At 45.0% G+C, this 21,949-nt stretch overlaps 1 protein-coding gene across 1 annotated transcript; it reads left to right on the forward strand.

Moving 5' to 3' along the window:
* Positions 1-3,816: 3,816 nt before the first annotated feature.
* NAT10 (N-acetyltransferase 10) lies at positions 3,817-21,895 on the forward strand. Its single transcript, XM_059474098.1, has 28 exons — positions 3,817-3,982; positions 5,426-5,517; positions 5,901-6,072; positions 6,365-6,487; positions 6,816-6,877; positions 7,143-7,257; positions 8,523-8,630; positions 9,164-9,297; positions 9,669-9,762; positions 10,126-10,224; positions 11,197-11,333; positions 11,442-11,566; positions 12,512-12,662; positions 13,026-13,122; positions 14,007-14,123; positions 14,219-14,320; positions 14,425-14,499; positions 14,919-15,035; positions 15,201-15,334; positions 15,786-15,834; positions 16,283-16,376; positions 16,472-16,582; positions 17,694-17,866; positions 17,954-18,073; positions 18,667-18,765; positions 19,140-19,213; positions 20,348-20,431; positions 21,458-21,895. Exons 1-28 carry the CDS (start codon positions 3,875-3,877, stop codon positions 21,546-21,548), a joined length of 3,057 nt encoding a protein of 1,018 aa, XP_059330081.1. The 5' UTR covers positions 3,817-3,874; the 3' UTR covers positions 21,549-21,895.
* Positions 21,896-21,949: the final 54 nt, after the last annotated feature.

Genomic DNA, 21,949 nt, shown 5'->3' on the forward strand with positions numbered 1-21,949 from the left:
CAAGCACTCCTAGGTAGGTGTCTTTTGGAAAAGGTCCTGTTTAGAGCAAAGACTCTTGCCAGAATTTGATGTTGAAACAAAGCTGTGGTAGCTTGGGGCTGGCTCTGGTGCTGAGCCCCTTCTGGATGCAGGGATGAGCTGTTTGTTCATGGGCAGCTCAGGTGTGATCCGGGGGCTGGGACAGGGCTGGGTCTGAGCCTGTTCAAAACCAAACTTCTGCCTTCAGCCTCGTGCTTCCTCTTGGCTGCAATTCAAGGGTTTCTGAGCAAGTGATTTTTAAATCTGAAGTATTTCAGATCTTTGTATGTATTGTTACTGTGTCTGAGAAACTTTGATCTTTCCTAGACATCCTCCTTATTGAAAGCTGACCCAGAAATCATGAGCTGTTGTGTACCTGAGGCCAGCCTGCTCATGAATTTTACTCCTGTGTTTCTGCTGTGTACAGGCTGTTTTCTAAGAACAGTTCACCAGTGCAGCTTAGGGATTTTGCTGTGGAGAGAGTTCTAAACGTACCTTAACCCCTGTTTTCTTCCCCAGATCCTGTCTGTTGTATGCAGCAATCTCTGAATCATCAGGCAGAGTAGTTGGAAGAGGATTGTTGGCTTTTGTTACTTCACCAGGCAATGTATCCTGCTGGGACTTAACTCTCAGAGAACCTCGTGTCCTTAAAAATATGTCTTCTCAAAATGTCCCACCAACCTTAAGTTTTTAGGAAGATTGGTTGTGTTCCAGGTCTTTGGAGAAAGGATTGAGCTTCCCTTTATCCTAAATGACATTTGAGTAGAGAGAAGTTAGTGAAGAGTCTCTAACTGCAGATAAATACTGCAAAGATGATAAATTGTACTGAAAAAGTTCTTAAAATTCATATTATTTAGAATAAATAGGGCAAAATCTTTGTGGTCCTGCAGAGCAAGACACGCAACCAGTTGGTTGGAAGAATCTTGATATTCCCCTCACCCGGTTCATGAGGCTGCAGTCACATCCTGGGAAATCCAGACCATCCCTCTTGCTGATGTGAAACTGTTCTTGGGTGAAGTTTATTGCGAAGTATTGACAGGATGCTTGAGCTGCAGCTGAGGTTTGTCAGTGTGTGAAGGAGGCTGGTTTAGTTCCTAAAACCTGAGCACCTGTTTCTCCAGTTTTCCATCTGCACTGAGCATGGATGGGACTAAAAGGTTTCCCTTCACTTCAGCTGGCAGCCGGGAACTTGCAGGGATGTGCTGGGAAGGTGCAGTGCCCCTCACTGATGGACCAAAACATCTGGAGAGCAAGGAGGAAATGAGCCCAGACAACAAAACTCTCCTGTTGAACTCAGAGGACAATTTCCTTATTTAAATCTGGCCTTAAATATATTTGTGATTATTGTCTGGAGTTTGCTGAAAGCTCCCTTCTAATGGTGTTTTTCCTGAAATGAGAGAATTTGTTAAAGTGCATCTGAGCCCTCCATTGGTCTGGACTGATCTTGGCTGTCATGGAGGCAGTGGCACAATTCAGGGAAGGAGCTTTTGACTTTGACAAAAAGAAGGGAGCTTTGGGAACATTCCCTTCTTTTTGCCAGCACACTCTCAGTCCTGGAGAGGGCTAATTGCTTAAACTGCAACGTTTTCCTGTTGCCCAATAGTTTTTGCAGAGGGAGGGAGGTGAGGAAAGTCCTTCAATGTGAATTTTTGGTGTGATGTGGAGAGTGTGATGAGAAACTTCCTTTTCTAGACTGTTTATCTAAGGGCAGAGGTGCTATTCTGTGAACCACTTTCAGAGGCTTTTTGAATAGAATGGTATTAAAATTTGTGACTCTCTGGTTCCAGCCTTAAGGGAGGGAAAGAAATCTATTTCCAAAATCCACTTCCTAAAAGCCACTTAGACTAGCATGTAGGATATCTGCATAAGGAAAACTAGAGCCTAACTTGGCATTTGGTTCTGAATTTAACTTTCTTTGCTCTTGCTGCAGTTTTATTAAAAGAAAGATTCTCTTCCCCTCTCTTTTTAATACTCCTAGAAGAGTCAGAAGGGTGTCACTGGCTCAGTTCCAACCCTGCTGGCCCATTTCTACCCAAGGAAGGATCAAGAGGACACCTGGAATTTTGGTCTCAAGCTAAATTTTAGGAAATATCTGTTAGACTTTTAAGAAATGAAAATGTACTTCCTCTTTTGAAGCTCTTGGATTTTAGAATGAATTTAGTAATGCTTCTAGTACACAAAATAAGTGTTGAGAATTTTTATTTTGTTGTCAGGTTTAAATTTTCTGATGGCCTTAAACATACCTCTATATTTGTCTTTGCAGTTCTTAAACTCAGCGTTGGAAACAAATTGGTCCATGGCTTATGTAAACACTTGACAAATAAATCTATTTAAATGTTTTATGTCCTTCCCTTTTAACAAATATTTCATACCTAAAGGGATTGTCTTGCTACACTTCTGTTGCATTGGTGGTTTTGTCTCAGTGACTGGGTTTGACTGGGTTCACCTAAAAGAAAACTGTTCTACAGCCTTTATGATTATTAATTCAGTATTTTTATCATATTTTTGTTATATTTTGAAACAACCCCAAATACATCCAGTGGTATTAAACACATTTTTCCTACGCTGTCACCTGGTTTTAAATACTTCATTGTTTGAATGTTCAAGTTAAAAAAAAAGGCAGTATTAAAAGCTAAGAATAAATCTATCTATGCAAATAGCTGGGCTCAACTTTGGTATTGAAAGGTTAGAACAGCTTGAGAATAAAATTCCATGTTTCTGAAACCTCACTGGAATTTCAGCTCAGGTTGATAAATCACTTTCTTGTTGCTGCTCCATGGCTGTGCAGCTTGGGATTTTGTAGGGAAAACTTTCCAACAGCTCTGGTGGATTTATTGAGAAGCAGAGTTAAATGTTAGCAGCTCCCTCCTCTTCCTGAGGAGCAGGATTCCTGATATTGATATTCCCTGGGGGTGGCTGAGTGTCCTGAAACAATGAATCCTAAAGATCTGTTCTTTACTGGATGTGTTCTGTTTGCTCTGTGCACTCTTGTTTCCCTAGGAGACTGCCTCCAAATGCCATTTAATATATATATATATATATATATATATATATATATATATATAACATATATTTATAAGTATAAATATTATAAACATAATATATAAATAGAAATATTATAGCTATTATATATTATATGTTATGTGTTATAAATAGATTTATATTTATATTTAAATATATACATACGTATATATATGTATATATATATATAATTGGTATTGTCATCTCTCCCCCTGGAGGAAAGGCCACCCAGACTCAGAGTTGGCAGGTGTGGAAATGGAATTATCTTTATAAAATCAAAATTTTTAAATTTATAAAATCTGCTCTTTGTGCCCCCACGCCTGGAGGGGTCAAAGGCAGGATTTGTTTAGAATAAATCGTTAAAAAAATAGAAAGGGAAGGGAATTTCAAGGAAAGGCAAAAGAAAAGGAAATTGAAAGGAAAGGAAAAAGGAGGAGGGAAGCTGTGGGCAATAGGGCCGCTCTGTGTCTCGCAGGGATGTTGGGAGCCGGCTGGGCACAGAAATCCTTTCCCATGTGGAAAGCTACTTTCAGTTACTCTACTTGAGACCTCGACACACAGAGCAGTGTATATATGTGTGTGTGTTTTATGTGCGATTTTACAGAAATGTGTATTTAGAAATACACCTGGGTCGCGCAGGCGGCCGGCGCGGGCAGCCCCGGGGTCCTCCCGCACCGCGCGGCGCTCGCGGCCGGGCCCAGGCGGCTCCCACGTGGTGCGGGGGGAGCGGGAGCGGGGAGGGGCCGCGGGAGAGCGGGGAGAGAGAGCCGGGAGAGCGGGGAGAGGGAGCCGAGAGAGCCGGGAGAGCTCCAGGGGAGCTCCGGGAGCCGCAGCCATGCAGCGCCGCAAGGTGGACAACCGCATCCGCGTCCTCATCGAGAACGGCGTGGCGGAGCGGCAGCGGAGCCTGTTCGTGGTGGTGGGAGACCGCGGCAAGGACCAGGTACGGCCGTGCCGGAGCCGCCGCGGCTCCTCGGGCCCTGCTCCGCTCTCTCCAGCGGGAATGGAACCCTGGCAGCCCCAGGCAGAGCAGCGGGGCCTGAGGGGAGGGAACTCACAGGGACAGGGCTGGAAATGGTGTGTGAGACCCCCCTGAGGCATCTCCCGGCTGGGAACCTCCTGAACGGCAAATGAAGCTCAGGACAAGCTGCGGTGTGTGGGCTTGGTTTGGTTTTTTAAGTTGTTTTTTAACTGTTGAACTTTGGGGCTAGCTGGAGGTTCTGCCCTGTGATGGTTTCTCTCTCTCGGGGTGGGCTTGGAGTTGTCTCGCAGATGAACCTGCTGAAGTTGTGTGGAGGAAATTCAGTGCTAAACTCGTTTTTCTTCGGGGACTCTAGCCTTGTGTTTTTCAAGTGGGGAGGGGAAGAACAGCTCGGCAAACCCAGGGTGGTTTAGGACAAGTCCATTCACAAAATCACAGAGTTGTTCAGGGTGGGAAAGCCCTCCCAGACCGCTGAGTCCAGCAAGGCCAAGGCAGCCCCTAACCCACGTCCCCAAGTGCCACATCTGCGTGGCTTTTAATCCCTGCAGGGATGGGGACTTGGCAGCCCACTCAGGGAAGAAATTTTGCCTTAACACCAACCTAAACCTCCCCTGGCACAGCCTGAGGCCGTTTCCTCTCCTCTTGTCCCTTGTTCCTGGGAGCAGAGCCCGACCTGGCTGCCCCTTCCCATCAGGGATCTGTAGAGAGCAATAAGGTCCTCCCTGAGCCTTCTCCTGAGCAATAAGGTCCCAGGCTGAGCCCTTTCCCCGCTCCCTCAGCCATTCCTGGTGCTCCAGCCCCTTCCCCAGCTCCATTCCTTTCCCTGGACATGCTCCAGCCCCTCAGTGTCTTTCTTGCAGTGAGGGACCCAAAACTGAGCCCAGGATTTTGCCCTGCCCTGTGCTGAGCAGAGGGGAGCAATCCCTGCCCTGCTCCTGCTGCTCTTCTGTTCTAATTGCTGTGTAACTGATAATTCATTTATCTCCAGTCTGTGGGCAAATAAAGTCAGCTAATTATAAAAAAAAAAAAATTGAACTTGGAAAAGAATGAGTTATTCAGGTGGCAGTAGAGGAATGTTGGCATTATGACATTATTTACTGATGAGTTCTGACATCTGATTGTGTTCACTGAAGCCCTCTGTGGAAAATCCATAAGAATGGGTTATCCATAAGAGACAAAAGTGTGTTTAGCCTGGAATTATCAGTGTTGGTTCTGGCAGAGAAGGGAGTTGAGGACACAGGAGGTAAAACCCAGTGTCCTGCAGCCCTGGAGCAGGCACAGGCACAGCCAAGGGGCCCCTCTGTTCTCCAAGGTGGAAATGCAGCTGTAAAACCAAGTTTAGAAGAACACTTTGCTTTGTGATGCTCCCTGAGAGCTGTTTGTGAGTGCTCTGTGCCCTGGCAGGTCGTCATCCTCCACCACATGCTGTCCAAGGCCACGGTGAAGGCCAGGCCCTCGGTGCTCTGGTGCTACAAGAAGGAGCTGGGCTTCAGCAGGTGAGAGAGCCCTGCATCCTGGGCAGGGAGCAGCAGGATCCAGGGCTGCAGGCTGAGGGAGGGAGGGAGGGAGGGAGGGGAAGCCAGGGCTGTTCCTGGAGCAGCTGGGGGAAATCTGCTCTTCCAGGAGTGAAATGTGGCTTCCATAGCAGAGCTGGCACTGGCAGAAACTACCTCTGGTTTTTCTCCTTTAGCTCTAACACTGACTCTGCTACCCTGGGCCAAACTCCCTTTTTAACCTTTTTTAACCTCAAAACTGAGGTTCCTTAGCTGTTTCACCTCAGTCATATTTAGGACTGAGCTCTGACTTCCAGGCTCAGCCTGAGCACACTTCCCTCAAACCCTTCCCCAAGAAAACTCTTGTATGTTCTTTTCCCCTCCAGCCACAGGAAGAAGAGGATGAGGCAGCTCCAGAAGAAGATTAAGAGTGGGACTCTGAACATCAAGGATGATGATCCCTTTGAGCTGTTCATTGCAGCCACAAACATCCGCTACTGCTACTACAACGAGACCCACAAGATCCTGGGGAACACCTTTGGAATGTGTGTCCTGCAGGTCAGGAGGGCCTTGGCTGCCTAAAGGGCTCTACAAGAATCACTTGAAACGTTGCAGGAATGGGGTTTGTGGCTTCTGTCACTTCAGTTTTGGTGGTCTTGCTTTTCCCTCACGAGTGGTGTGAGGGTGAGGTGGCCTCGTTGGTAGGAGTTGGAACAGGGCATTGCTTGGTGCAAATTTCAGTGGGAATTAAACTGTGAGGAATAAAGGTTTCAGGCTCTCTGTGCCTTTCAGTAGGAGCCAGCTGCCCTGCTGGACTCTGGGCAGCTCTGAAGTTCTTTTTCCTGCCCAGGATTTTGAAGCCTTGACTCCAAACCTGCTGGCCAGAACTGTGGAGACAGTGGAAGGTGGTGGAATTGTGGTGATCCTGCTGAGAACCATGAACTCCCTGAAGCAGCTCTATACAATGACCATGGTATGTGCAGCACAGAGGGTCTGTTCTCTGCCAGCAGCTGCATTGAGGTGATGCTGGGTGGGTGTTTATTGATTCTGTTGTGGGCTGTTATCCTCCTTCCATCATCCTTCCTGCTCCTTCATCAGGAGTGGGAGGAGATGGGATGGGATTTGTTACACTCAGGCATTTCTGAAATGCTGCAGATGTGGGTGTTTCACCACAAAGTCAGGATCCTGTCTGGGATGTGCTGTGGATGGAAATGGAGGGATAAGAATGGGAAAGAAGGGGTCACAATCCTGTAAATGTCACTGTCACATTTTCTTTCTGTTTTCTTCCCTTTTTCCTTCAGGACGTTCACTCCCGGTACAGGACCGAGGCGCACCAGGATGTGGTGGGGAGGTTCAATGAGAGGTGAGTGGCTCAGAGTGCAGAGGAGCTGGGCTGGCAGCCCAAGGAAAGCACCAGGAGCAGCACTGGCTGTTCCTGATGGGAAAACATCCCACAGGTCTGCCTTGGAACAGGCCTTTTTCTGGAAGCTGGACTTGCAGCTCAGCTGTGGGGAGCTGTGAATACTCAGCTGTGGGGAGCTGTGAATTCTCTGTGTTTAGACGAGAGTTCAGCTGAACCACCAGGGAGTGCTGCTGCTGATTTTACTGAGTTTTCTCTGCCTGCCCAGGTTCATTCTGTCCCTGGCCTCGTGCAAGACCTGCCTGGTGATTGATGACCAGCTGAACATCCTGCCCATCTCCAGCCACGCTGCCAACATCACTCCTGTGCCCCCCCAGTCCCCGGTCAGTGAGTGATCCCAGCCCTCTGCCCTGACACAAATCCCTCTGAGTTGGCCACAGGGTGTTAAAGATTTAAAAACAGGGAATGTTTTTTTTTATTTCACCCTGATTTATATCAAAGGATGACATTGCAGAGAGGAAGCAGAACGTTCTGCAAAAATTATGTGGGTGAAGCTTGGGGAGCTGTTTTTTCTATATTCTGCTTTTTTTTTTTTTTTTTTTCCCTGTCACATTTTGTGCTTGCCCATATTTATTAAATTTCCTGTACTGCTCAGCCCAGTGAGGTGGAGCTTGATTGTGGTTGCATGGAGGGATTTCAAGCTGATGGACCAATAAAAATACTTTTTTGGCATTTGGAGAGTGGGAGAGCACTTTGGAAATAAGTATATATTGCAAGCTCAGGACACAGCTGGAAGCTGTGGCAGTTGTTTCAATTTCTGAGTTACACATGTCACATTCCAGAAAGAATTCCCTGAGGATAATCCAGACACATTTGCACTGTATGAAGTGTATCCTTTTATCATTTCCACTTGTAGACTGCAGTAAAGTGGAACCAGTTTTAAACAGAAATCTTGAAGCATTTAAATTGTGCTGTGTGGCCTAAGAAATAACCAACACAGCTTCTCAGCTTCTGTCAGAGCTGGTAAAAACATTCTAATAAGGCACTGATTGAAAAATAAACAAATAAAACAACCTTTTTTTATTGTTAGGAACAACACTGACAGCAGCACAAATGCTTATCTGTTGGTTGCAGAGGCTGGTGCCTTTGGAATTTAAGTGACAAGCAGGAAAATCAGCTGTCATTCCCATCTAAAACTGGTTGTGTTTGTGTCCAAGTTTATTATTTGGCTCTGAAGGTCTTGATATTATTTTGGTATTGGTGCTGCAGTAGTTTTTCCCCCTGCCTGGACACTGCATGTGAGAAGTGTAACAAAGATCATGAATGTCCAAAGACTAAAAAATGAATTAAATTATTCAGAGCACTCTTCTTTAATCTGTTTTTTCTATCAATGCCATTCTGTAATTACTATGTGCTGCAAAATTCTTCCCTGTTTTCCCTTCCAAGCCTGGGGAAGTCAGGACTGGGGAACCTCTTTGTGACCATTCTCCTGAAGATGCCTGAAATTTAAGTGTTAAATACATGTCTGTCCATATAAATTCTCATGGTTTTGAGGAATACATTTTTCTTGTGGTAACTTTTCCAGAAGACACCACAAAGGTAGGATTGTGCTGAAATACCCTTGGCTCATCCTGTTGTGTGCCTGCAGGAGGAGAGCCTGGGGCCCCAGGACTTGGAGCTGAGGGAGCTGAAGGAGAGCCTGCAGGACACACAGCCTGTGGGAGTGCTGGTGGATGGCTGCAAAACCCTGGATCAGGTTGGTGTGATGCCTCAGGTTTATATTTTTCAGATTTTGTGCTGCTTTAGTCTGTAGTTCTGAGCTTCATAGTAGGGGATAGTAAGCTCTCTTCACAGAGTAGGGAGACAAAACAAGGTAGGTAGACCAAGGATAAATTATCCAAATTTCAGGCCCAAGATCATAAACAGTGTCAGAATGAAAAGAGATAAACAAGGATGGGACTTCATAAGCTAAAGGTGTAATTGGACAATTAACTCCAATATGCAAATGGACCAGAACTTATAAAAGTGAGAGATTCTGTGACTGGTTGTCCATTTTGTGACCATTTTGGTTCATCTTGGGTGCAACCCTGGCTGGGCTCTTGTGCTGCCCAAGGTGGATCCATTGAGGCCTTCTGATAAATCCCTACTTTATTCTTTAACTCTGTCCAGTTCTAGGCCAGCCTTCACAAGGCATCAGGTGTGCTGGCAGAGCTGAGCTTCTCTGGCTAGAGCAGGACTCAGGGTGAAAGAAACTCAAACTCTCTTTTCTGGGGGTTTTCTAATCCTCAGGCAAAAGCAGTTCTAAAATTCATTGAAGCCATTTCTGAGAAGACCCTGAGGAGCACTGTGGCATTAACAGCAGCCAGGGGACGAGGGAAATCTGCTGCTTTGGGGCTGGCCATTGCTGGAGCTGTGGCTTTTGGGTGAGTGATCCCCCCCTCCAATCCCCCAGGCCTTATCTGCATCCCTGAGTTAAAAAAAAAAACCCAAAACACAACCAAGGTGGCAAGATTGGAATATATTAGTAATATCCAATCTTAAATCCCTAATTTTTAATCTTACATCTTTTGATACAAGATTATATCTTGACAAAATTGTGTCTTTTGGTCAAATTTTTCTTAAAACTCAAAATAATCAACACATAAATCAAGATTATTGTCCATAGGAATCTGCTGTGTTTTGGTTATTAGGTAAAGTCAACCCCTCCTGTTAAAAACCTAACCTTTTTAGTACTTATGTGGTAATATTTGTTCAAAAAAGCATTCAGCTCTTGTTTTGTTTGTTTTCTCTGCAGTTACTCCAATATCTTTGTCACATCTCCCAGCCCTGACAACCTTCACACTCTCTTTGAGTTCATATTTAAAGGCTTTGATGCACTGCAGTATCAGGTGAGGGGAGCAGACTATTTTACAATATTTTCAAAGCATTCCTGCTAGGAAGTTTTACACCTCATCAGTGCTTTTGGCTACATATGTTTGCTACCAGCCTTTTTTACAATGTTCTGCAAGAAAAGGAATCATGGTAGAGTTGTGTTTCTTTCTCTGTCTTTAAGCAGGGTGAACCAGTTTCTTTGTGAAACAGATTTTAACATCAATAAATAATTTCCCAGTTCTCAGGCCTTTTAAGCTTTTATAACAATTTTTGATTAGAATGTGAAATAAGTGTCTGAATTTGTTTTGATGATGATGATGGTAAATTATGTTTTTCTTACATCTTGGCTTCTTATATTGTTTAAAAATGTTGTTTTCCAGGAGCATTTGGACTATGAGATTGTTCAGTCCTTAAATCCAGAGTTCAACAAGGCAGTGGTCAGAGTGAATGTGTTCAAGGAGCACAGGCAGACCATCCAGGTAATTGGCATTCTTACCTTTCCAGGTTTGTTCCTGGCTATGGTTTTTGCCAGTGTTGAAGTTGTTTTGATTTTAAGCATGTTCATTCTGTGTGATGTGGAGCTGCCCTGGTGGGTTTTGCTGGAAGGCAGATCTTCAGGGAGTGACTTCCTCAAAATACCCTCTCTCTTTCAGAAAATAACTTGTAGATTACAGAGCTCCCTCATGGGTTTCTCCCAATACAAAAGCAAAGGAAGGTGAAAGGAGTCATGCCTTAAGTTTTAGCTTTCATATTTTTCAGATTCTGTGCTGCTTTAGTGTGTAACTCTGAGCTTCATATTAAATGTTAGTAAGGTCTCTTCACAGAGCAGGCAGACAAAACAATTCCTTTTCCAGTCTGAGGACCAAGGACAGCTGTTTCAGCCTCAGGCCCAAAAACCATAAACAACAGGGAACTGAAGAGTGTATCTGGGAGGATGGGACTTCATAACCTGAAGCTGTGGTTGGACAATTAATTCCAATATGCTAATGGACCAGAACTTATAAAAGTGAGAAACCTCATGGCCAGTTGTCCATTTTGTGACCATTTTGGTTCATCTTGGGTGTAGCCCTGGCTGGGCTCTTGTATTGCCAGGGTGGATCCATTGAGGCCTTTTAGTAAATCCCTACTTTATTCTTTAACTCCTTCTTGCCTCTGTTCTAGTCAGCCTTCTCAAGGCATCAGGAGCACTGCAGGAAGAGGTTTTAGTGATTAGATTTCCTTTATTTTCCTCACCTCTGCAGATGAATTCCTGTGGAGTTGTGCCAAACAAGATGTATGAGCCAGTCCTTGTTAGGGCAGCCTAACCTTTCTCCTGACTTTCTGCTTTTCCACATCTCAGTCTCTGGCTTGGTGTTTGAGGAGAGCAGGGACAGCAAAGAGCTTTCCTGGGCCCCAGCTTTGAGGACCCTGGTGTTTCCCTGCTGGCAGTGACAGTGTCCCCTCCTTTGCAGTACATCCACCCTGCTGATTCTGTGAAGCTGGGCCAGGCCGAGCTCGTGGTGATCGACGAAGCTGCTGCCATTCCCCTGCCCCTGGTGAAGAACCTGCTGGGCCCTTACCTGGTGTTCATGGCTTCCACCATCAATGGGTGAGGCTGGAGCAGCCACTCTGCTGGGGCTCCCCAGAGCTGCCTGGTTCCTGTGGCTGCTGTGGTTGCTGTGGTTGGTGTTTCAGCTCCCTGTGTCCTGGTTCCCAGGTACGAGGGCACCGGGCGGTCGCTGTCCCTGAAGCTCATCCAGCAGCTCCGCCAGCAGAGCGCCCAGAGCCAGGTGACCCTGACAGCAGAGAACAAATCCACAGCCACTGCCAAGCTCACCTCAGGTACAACATGTCAGAGCCTGAATGAGGGATGTGGGACTCCAGGTGGCTCTCTAAAATGCAGTTTATTCCATCCAGGATGTTCCAGCAGTCCAGGGTGGTGGGTGAAAGAGCCTGTGCCTACAGTTCTCAGCTCCAGCTGCAGGCAGGCCTGGAGCCCCTTTGGTTTAGGTTCCATTGCATTACATACTTTTCTTTGCTGAGCATCTTAATACAGTAGAACCAATCTATACCTTAACTTTTATCTATAGCCTATCATAAGTACTATAATATTCATGTTACTGTTCTCCAATTACTAAAAGTTAGTACATTACAGTTTAAACTAGGAGTTATTATTCAGTTTTCTTGCAGTGGGAAATTCTGAGACTTTTTTTCTATTTGCAACTTTGCTGACTTGTTTGCCTGTGCTATCTTTCTGCTTGGTAAAAACATCTTCTTGTTTGAGGTGGGTTTGTCCTTTGCTGTAAGCAATAAAACCCCCTTCTAACTAACACACCTTTTGCCTCCTTGGTTAGCCAGCAAGTTTGGCTCAGCAATTCTTTTCTTCTATATCAAAACTTACTTACATCTCTATTCCTTCATCAGACTCTACATTTAAAAATCTTTCTGCTAAGCACACATATCTGTGAGACTTTTTTTGTCAAACTTTCATCCTTCCCAACAACAGCACCTCTGCCCTGTGTGTCCCACACAACCTGTGTGTGTCCTGGGGCTGCTGTCAGCCTGATCTGTAGCTGTCCCACCCATCCATGTGCCTTGCAGCTGTGGGAAGGGGTTGTGTGGGGAAATGGCAGAACTCTGCTGGTTTTCCCTCACAAGTTTCAGATGGAAGGCTTTTTAGAGGTGAAAAATCAGCACCTGACAGTTCTCTGATCTGGGAGCCCTTCAGGGCACAGGGATCCTGTGGGGTGCTTGTCCAGCCCTGAGTGTCCTTTTTTACCCCTGCAGCTCGCACGTTGCACGAGGTGTCCCTGCACGAGTCCATCAGGTACGCCCCTGGGGACCCCGTGGAGAAGTGGCTGAATGATCTCCTGTGCTTGGACTGTCTCAACATCACCAGGATCATCTCTGGCTGCCCCCTGCCAGACACCTGTGACCTGTATCCTCACTGAAAGGTTCTCAGCCTGGCTCACGGCTGGGATAAGCTCAGCACATGGTCTTTTCCCCAAGACCTCACCCCTGGCACTGGTGGTGGGTGCTGCCAGGACATCACCAAAGCCCAGTTTTGCTGCAGGGACAACCTCAAGGAAGGGTTGCATGAGGTGATGCCCTTGTTGGAATTACAAAAGGTTTATCTTTACAGGTGAAGGGTGTGAAAGCTGCAAAGACTGCCCAACATTATTTATTCTTGTAGATTAAGCTGGTGGAGTCTAAGAAGGCAAGCCCAGATATTGAAAATAAACCAACAGGAAGCTTTTTCCTGGTTCCCAAGGAGTTTTCTTTCTTTAATCCCTGTATTTAGATACTATGTAAATAGAGACACACTCTTCTGTTACCACAGAGCATCAGAAGTTTTCTTGCAGAGGCTGATGGCCCTCTATGTGGCTTCACACTACAAGGTATGGCTTGGGCTTCTTCCATCCAGTTTCATTCCCAGTTTCAGTGTGGAATTTTCTGGGGACAGAGGTGCTTGTTATGACAGCTTGATTGACATTTCTCAACAGCTTCTGTTGCTTCTTGTTGTGTACAGAGCTGTGTTCTTCTTTCTCTGAGATCTCTACCTCAGTCCTGGCTGTACACACTGGATTTCCAGATAGTCTGGAATATTTTTGCCTTGAAAAAATGTGGAGACTAAAATTCTAAATGAGCGTCCAAGCCTGTCAGGATTTTATCAGTGCTGAACCTCATTTGCAGTTCTCTTTACTATGTTCTGGTGGCCTCAAGTTCACCAAGAGCAGCACTGTTATGAGGCTGAAAAGAGGAATAATTCCTCTCAAGGTTTCAAGACCAGGGTTAATCTGTAAATCTGGGGAAGTCCAGAAGCACTGAGCTACTGAGTTCTAAAAATCTGAGGCTTAAAAAAAGATTGAGATTTGGTACTTAGGAGGTAAGGAGCTGTATGAAAATATGAAGTTCAGGTTCATACATATTAGAGCACAGGGTTTCCCTTGAGGAGAACAGATGCTGTCTGGGGATGTGACAGCCATGACCTGGCCTGGGAGCTCCTCCATCCCTCAATATTGTATGAGTTCCAAATTTCTTAATAGCTCTAAATTTGGAAGATAGAGGGATTGTTTAGAAATCAGCTGGATTTTGAAGCTCTCCTCATGGAATAACCATTTGGTAACACTCTCAGGCACATTTGTGCCCTTTTTGGGGTTGTCCTGTGCAGGGCCAGGAGCTGGACTCAATCCTGATGCATCCCTTCCAGCTCAGGGTAGTTGGAAGGGACTCTGTAATTCTCTGGACAGATTATGATCTTTCTGATGTCTTCACCCTGCAGAACTCCCCCAATGACCTCCAGATGCTCTCTGATGCCCCTGCCCATCATCTCTTTTGCCTTTTGCCTCCTGTTCCACCCACCCAGAATTCCTTACCAGAAGTCCTGGCTGTTGTTCAGGTAAGAGAATGACTCTGAGTGTCAGTTTTGATCCTGGTCTAGTTGAGCAGGAGGAAGCATTCTGTGTGTTCATGGTTTTGTGTCTTTCCTGGCAGGTGTGCATGGAGGGAGAGATCTCCCGCCAGTCCATCATGAACAGCCTCTCCAGGGGGAAGAAAGCCTCTGGTGATCTGATTCCCTGGACCATTTCAGAGCAGGTGGGTGATTTGGCTGTGCACTGGCACCCAGGGTGTATTTAATGTATTTCTTGTCTCCAGAGTGCCCAGCTGTGTCCTTTAATGGGCTCTTTGTCCCTGTGCAGTTCCAGGATCCGGACTTTGGGGGCCTCTCCGGCGGGCGCGTGGTTCGCATCGCGGTTCACCCGGATTACCAGGGGGTAAAGTACCTGGGGCCAGGGAAATGGAAATGGCTCTGCAGGCAGAGCTCAGAACAGGGCAAACACTGCAGCTCCTCCAGTTCTAAGCATTTTAAGCTCAGGACACCAAATCCATGCTCCCAGAGCATCCCCAGCCACTGTACGCAATCCAGGGATATTTGCTGTGATCTTACCGAGTGTTCGGCATTTTCTGAGTGCCAGAGTTAAACCCCAAGAATTACCACACAGCCCTGAACTACCAGGGCTGATGCTGATTTCTTCTGTACTGTCCTTCTCCCTGGAGCTGCCATGTGGCCAAAAAAAGCATTTTGCAGTGACTGAGTGATGTCTGAACTGCTGATTGTTAATGGGTTTTAAGGGAAGGACGTTAAAAATCAGAGACCTGGTTTTGCTTACAGTGTGCTGTTGCTTCTTCACAGATGGGCTATGGCAGCAGAGCTCTGACTTTGCTGCAGATGTACTATGAAGGCAAATTCCCATGTTTGGAAGAAGAAACAGTTCAAAAGCCAAAAGAAATCACAACTGTGAGCAGTGAGGTATGGTATTTTTTTTTTCTGTCATGCTAAGCTGCATAATTTCCCTTGTAAGTCTCCACTCTCTAGGGAGGAAATACTCAGCTTTGATTTTCATAGAGAAGAAGAGCTTTAATTTGCAGCTTTCTGTGGGGATTGCTGCTAACCCATTCCCACTTTCTTTTCCAGACTGTTGGTTTATTAGAAGAGGTTGTGACACCCCGGAAAGATTTGCCTCCTTTGCTGCTCAAACTGAGTGAGAGACAAGCTGAGCACCTGGACTATCTCGGAGTGTCTTATGGCCTGACACCCAGATTGCTCAAGTAGGACATGATTCTATTTCCCAGTTACATCTTGCTCTTCTTAAACAGATAATGAGCTTTAAATGCCCAGTTTTTTCAGGGTGTAGAAGTAAGAACAGCCTGTGATAGGTAGGGAGTGGTTAAATTCTCATCTCTGTGACCTGTAGAAATGTGAGGTGCTGCTCACTTCAGAGCTGGTGGTTTTTACCTGACTGATGTAAATGCCTTTCACATCACCTTGAAAGTTTGTGCATTTTTTGACATTACAGTCATAATTTTTCACTTCCCTGAGCTGAACCCTCATTCAGGTGGGTGCTGTTCCTGCTTTCTGACAGAACGCTCATTTACTGTGTTGGTTGGAGTGTTGCTTGCTCCTCACCAGCTGTCCTTGTACAGCAGATAAATTGCATTTAACCACAATTTATTACTTATGTAGCTCCATAATTCTCAGTGTGTTCCCTCTTTTTCCCAGGTTTTGGAAGCGTGCTGGATTTGTGCCAGTTTATCTGAGGCAGACCCCTGTAAGTACCACACTGTTCCTGAGTGAAAGTCCAGCCCTGCTAAAATCCCTGGGCATGCATTCCAGCAGATTCTGTGAGAAGGGGTTTGGGGAAGAAGGGTTTGCTGAGGCTGCTTTTAAGGCTTGGTTTATGTTCATTTTTGTTCTTTGAGCCTATAGTTAAGGAGCAGAGTTTTAGGGTTGTGAATGTGGGCCTCCAAGTAGTTTGCACATAAAAATTTAGAGCTGTTGAGGGCTATTAATATGGTTATTGGTAAAATAGCTGAGATTTACCAAATTCTAGAAGTTCATAGGTTTTCCATTAAGTGGAGGTGGTCGGTAGCAGTTGATGCATCTGTTGTTGTTGATTTAGAAGGTATTTCCCTTCCTCAGCTGAGCAGAGTGCAAAAGGTTCATGGGGGTGATGGGAAATCCACCACAGAATCACAGAACTGTATCTTATTTATCAGAATGACCTGACAGGGGAGCATTCCTGCATCATGCTGAAGATGCTCAATGAAGAGGACTCTGAGCAGGAACACTGGCTCACTGCCTTCTGGAAAGGTAACTCTGATCCTGCTGACTCTGAAGGACCCTCTGGGCTGTTTATTATTCTAGAGGTCTACTGGGCTAATTTATTTTGTCCTCTTGCCCTGTAGATTTTAGGAGGCGCTTCCTTTCCCTGCTTTCCTACCAGTTCAGCACCTTCTCTCCCTCCTTGGCACTGAATATTCTACAGAACAAAAATATCAAACAGCAGCCCCAAGCACGTGAGTACCCTGACTGGGACAGCTGTAAGTGCATGGCAGAGCATGGCTGGAGCCTGGCACCTCAATTTGCTGTTTCCTCAAGATGTTTAAGAGGAGAATCCTCTGGGGAGAACTTGGTACTTGTGTCTTGTGGAGTTTTAGTGTCTGGCTAGAGGGTTTTCCTGCTGCAGCAAGGGAACAAACCTCTTTTACAGCAAAAGTTTTGAATTAAGACCCTGGAATTGACAAGAGCTCTTCGAGCAATGACTTGTAACTATTGTCAGGCGTAATTTATGCCCTTTCCACTGACTGGACTTTCACAGCATTAAATTGCTGTGTTGTAATATAGCAGTGCTTAGTGCCAGCAAGAACATGCTTTAAGCAGGTAATAAGCAGAAATATTATAGTAAGGCTACGAAACACAAGGAATAAATGACACGATTATGAAGGTTTGTTTTTAGGTGAACAGAGAGGGGGAATTGTGGGAATCCACAAAATCAGAGGGTTTTGGGAAGGCTGCAAGATGCAGGCCTCAGATAGAGCAGAACTGTGAGTTGAGCTAAAGCAGCAGCCATGAGATAGGTCAGCAGAAAAAGTATTTAAACTGTAGAAAAGCAAGGGCAAATAGAACAATGGCCTGTATATTAATGCTTGTCTGAATAGCTTTCTAAGCTACAGAAAGTATATCTAGCAAGATATTAGGAAGGTTAAAGCTTAATAATGGAGCTCTGTGTGTTGTGTTTTAAGGCTTACAAGTAAGTATTGTATTCAAAATAAGCAAGCATTGTTTTAACCAAAGGTATGTGTGCTTATGGTGATTGGATAGAACTACTGTCAATGTGCTTTTCCTTTATGTGATTGGTCAAGAAGCTTATAAAGTAAGTTGTAACATTAGGTTTTCTGGTCTGCTGCCTGGAATGTGAGCTGCTGGCATCTTCCCTTTGTCATAACAATGTAATGAGACCGATGCTGAAAAAGCTCGAGGTGCTTTCAGCAGCAGCTGTGTCTTGTTCGTGTCTGTAAATAGCCCCCGTTGCCAGCATCACTAAATACCTGAATTCCTGCTAAACACTGAGCTCCTGGGTGCTTGTAGAACATTGCAAACCTTGCTGTGTTTCTCTGCTCCCACCAGCCCTCAGCCGTGCTGAGCTGGAGTCAGCCTTCATCCCCTACGACCTGAAGAGGCTGGAGATGTACTCCCGCAACATGGTGGACTACCACCTCATCATGGACATGGTGCCCACCATTGCCAGGATGTTCTTCCTCAGCCAGATGGGAGACATCTCCCTCTCTGCTGCACAGTCGGTGTGTGTGGGCAGGGTGGATCTGGGAAGTGAGCTGGGGATGTGTGTCTCTCTTTGCTCTGTGCTGAAATCCCTGTCTCTTCCTCAGGCCCTTTTCCTAGGGATTGGCCTGCAGCATAAATCTCTGGACCAGCTGGAAAAGGAGCTGGAGCTGCCCAGCAGTCAATTGATGGGGCTCTTCAACAGGATCGTCCGCAAAGTGGTGCAGGTGGGAGCTCAGGACAAGCCTTGGCCATGTGGGACCATGATTCCAAAATTAACACAAAATACCACACTTAGAGAGAGCTGGGTCAGAGCTGGGCATCCTTAACACATCCCCACTTACTGACCATAAACTTCTTGGCAAGTGGGGAAAATCCCAGCTGGAAAATGTGTGGCAGTGATTTAAATGCCCATGGTTGGAAGTTTGGAACTCAGTGGTCTTTAAGGTCCTGTCCAACCCAAACCACTTAATGATTCTGTGTAGTGATTTCCCAGATAAGAGTGCTTATCTTATGGTTTTCCATGTTGAAGTGCCCTGACCAGAATGCTGAGCTGACAATCCTTGTTGCCTGAGCCATTGTTCAGAGCATTGGTGACATCTCTGCTTTCCTTGGAAAAAAATAAAATTATTTCCCAGTGTTATCTAGAGGTAGACTTGAAATCCACTGAAATAGTTTTAAAGTTTTGGATCTGGTTCCTGGTTTTCTTTCTCTCTAAGGTTTAGGATAACAAAGCTCCTGGTTTAGGAGTTCATTGTAGAGGTGATAAATGGTGTTTTAAAAACCAAGTCTTACATGTGCTGGCTTGTTTCATTTTCAGCTCTTCAACACAGTCCAGGAAAAAGCTGTGGAGGAGCAGATGGCAGCAACAAAGGATGTTGTGATGGAGCCAACACTGAAATCTTTAAATGATGATTTGGTAATTACAAACTTTATTCCTGGTTCATATGTAAACACTTCAAGGGAGTTCACCTGAGGGCAGAAACATTAAATTTTCCTGGATGGAAAGGGTTCCACACCACATCTGGCACTGCAAGGGGGTTAAAACCTGACAGGTTTGCATTATGTGCAGCTGGAGTTGTGCTTTAAGCTGCAGTGTGGGGTTTTCACAGAAAATTACAAGTTTGTATGTACAAATAACATAAAAATGAAATTAAATAAAAGAGAGAAGCTTTTCAGGACCAGCTGGTATTTGGTTTAGGGGATGTATTTGTGGGGAAAAGGTATTTTTCTCTCATTACAAAGTCATTGTTGCCCTCACGACCTAAAGCATCTTGTGCTGTCCTGTTGCAGGAGGAGGCTGCAAAGGAATTCCAAGAAAAGCACAAGCAGGAGGTGATGAAGCTGAAGGAGATGGACCTTACACAGTAAGAATTCATCTGCCTGGGTCTCAAATCCAGTTTTTTCCTGGGTGGAATGCTGGCTCTTGCTGGGATTTGTGCACAAGGCTGTAGGTGCAGTAACCCATCAGTAAATGAGAACCAGTGTGTATTGTCAGCAGTGGGTAAAGCATAAAAAACCCAAATCAGCACAAAAAGGGCAAGCAACCAGAGCTTTACTAAAGTGTCTTAATCAGACTTTTACTTAAAACCAGAGCTTTTATTTAAGTGTCTTAAGCAGACTTCTTTCTGGACCAACAGGAGTTACAGATGCCACTGATTCTCTCTCTTCCCTCTCCCCTCCCACTTTTTGTCTTACAAACACTGCTCACTGTGCTGATGTCCCAGGGAGGTTGTCTGGCTTGGCTCTAAATTGGTCTCTGGTAAATCTAGCAAAAGGAATTATAACCTTCTTTGAGGTTTGGAGAAAGGACAAGAATGGATGTGATTTGAAGTGACTTGTAAGTCAGTCACATAAGGAAAATAATACAACCAGAATGTTTTCAAATTAATTCTATTTTATAGCATTGATAGTGCTGCATACCTTTTTGTCATTTTGGACTCTGTTTCCTGTTTTTTTTATCCTCAGCCAGAAACAGATTTTTGTTCTCCATGAGGAGAGAGACACAAAAATCTATTTTGAATACTTTTCAATGCAGGTTGTAGCAAACTTGTGGGGCTTTGTCCAACATTGTTCTGCTTTGTGGACAAAGCCTTATCTATTCCAAACCTCCAAGAACTTGAGATTGAGAGCAGTCACTCCATTCTGCTACACAACTGCTTTGCCTCTTTAAATCTGGGTGTAATTTCCAGGGTGCTTGAACACCCAGACAAGGCCCAAAGGACATGAGCTTATTTGAGTAGCAATTTTTGTCATAATTTCTCTTTTTAAAAGCAAGCTGCAGCTCTTCACTTTTCCCCAGACTGATTTAGGAAAGCTGTCCCATGCCAGCTTTTCCAGCCTGACTTGGTGTGTGTTTCCCAAATCCCATTTGCTTGGGTGCTGCACAGTGGCTTTGTTTGCAGAGTAGTGTGTCCCTGACAGGAGAAACACCTTATTTTTATGTTGTTTTCCTCTGTGCTAACAATGGGACCTGACTTTCCTTCCCCTTTCCCACTCAGGTACATTATCAGGGGGGATGATGAGGAGTGGAACGAGGTGCTGAGCAAGGCAGGACAGAACGCTTCCGTCGTCAGCCTGAAAAGGTAAAGGAACTTGAAATATTCCAGAGATCTCTCCTCTTCCTGCTGGCTTTGTTAAATGTTTTCCAAGAGTGAAGCCTAAGGGTTAAAAGTGAACTCAGGGTCCTGGCTAGATCCTCAGTTTTCCTGAAGGAATTGGGGTGTGAGAGGCTGTGAGCTCCACTACCCAGTGTTTGTGTTGCTCTAAGGATGGTCCTCTCTTCATTAACTTGTTTAATTCTATTGCTGATGATCTGATCCTGATCCCACACAGAAGCTGGGACTGTTCCTCCCTTGGGTCACTCATTCCACCTGGCTGCCCAATTTGCTTTGGGATCTAACACTGAGTGGGAGCACCTGGAGGTGCCAGCGGAGAAAATGCAAATTCAGGAAAGAATTCTTTCAAAAGTGAGCTTGAGCCTGGAAAATGTCTGTATTTCTACAATTCCTTAATTCTCATCCATCTTCTTTCTTCTGCCATGCCCAGCATGTAATTTTCCCATTTTTTTCCTTGGGGATTTATAGGTGAGACTTCCCTGCTCACTTATTTCCCCTTCCTGGAGTGCCTGACAGCTCAAGTAATTATGTGATCTCTGTTCCACCCTTCCATGGTTTTTTTCCATGAATGCTAGGAGCTGTAAGTTTCCAAAAGCCTTCCAGGAAGGAGAGACTCTTAGCAGCTGCTTAAAAAGATCAGAGCTTGGAATTCCTGTTGTGTTTACTTGAATCCAAATCCAGTGCAGGGACAAAATTGAATGTTTTAAAACAATCAGTAGTTTCTCTTCTAGGTACTCTAAAATCCAGATACCTCATTTAGGACAGATAAAGTTTTGAAAAGCAAACACAAGAGCTAAAAGACAAGAGCTAAAAATCAAGATCTTCTGGGTTAGAGAATGTCAGGACACTATAAAATCTAAGTCAGGCTCTTCTTTGTGCTTTTTCTAGCACCAAGTTTAAATTTTCTCCCTCACTCCTATATTACAACAAAGATTTCCCTGCTGGATGGCAAGCCAGTGTGTTTTTAACAGATGTTTTGTTCCTGTTTTCCAGTGAGAAGAAAAGAAAATTCGAAACAGCACGAGGACCCAAACAGAAGAAATTTAAGAAAACTAAAGATCTAAAGCAGAAGAGGAAGAAATGACTTAAAAGCCAATCAATCAATGAACTTGAATGAACAAGTGCTGGGTCTGTACTTAAAAAGCCCTGTTCTCCTCTAAAGCAAGAGACTATTTTGGAGGGAAGAAAAATCCTGAGAGGCATCTTTCAAGTGTTTGTATTGTGGGAAGAGCAGTGTTCAAGTGTTTGTGTGAAGATTTTTATATGAAGGGTGACTGCAGCATGTGAGTGAGGAACTGGAATGCACTGGAATAATGAAAGTGCTTGAGCAGCTCCAAAATTCCCATTCCAGGAGGGCAGATCTGTAAACTTCCTGCATCTTAATGGTCCTGTGGTTCATTAAACAAGAGTTTGGACAACAAAGGACAGAAATGTTACTCTGCCTTAGCACTGCAGCTCACCTTGGTCTCTGCAGCTGCTGGTTCT

This window comes from Ammospiza nelsoni, chromosome 6 (genome assembly GCF_027579445.1).
Source record: "Ammospiza nelsoni isolate bAmmNel1 chromosome 6, bAmmNel1.pri, whole genome shotgun sequence".
NCBI lineage: Eukaryota > Metazoa > Chordata > Aves > Passeriformes > Passerellidae > Ammospiza > Ammospiza nelsoni.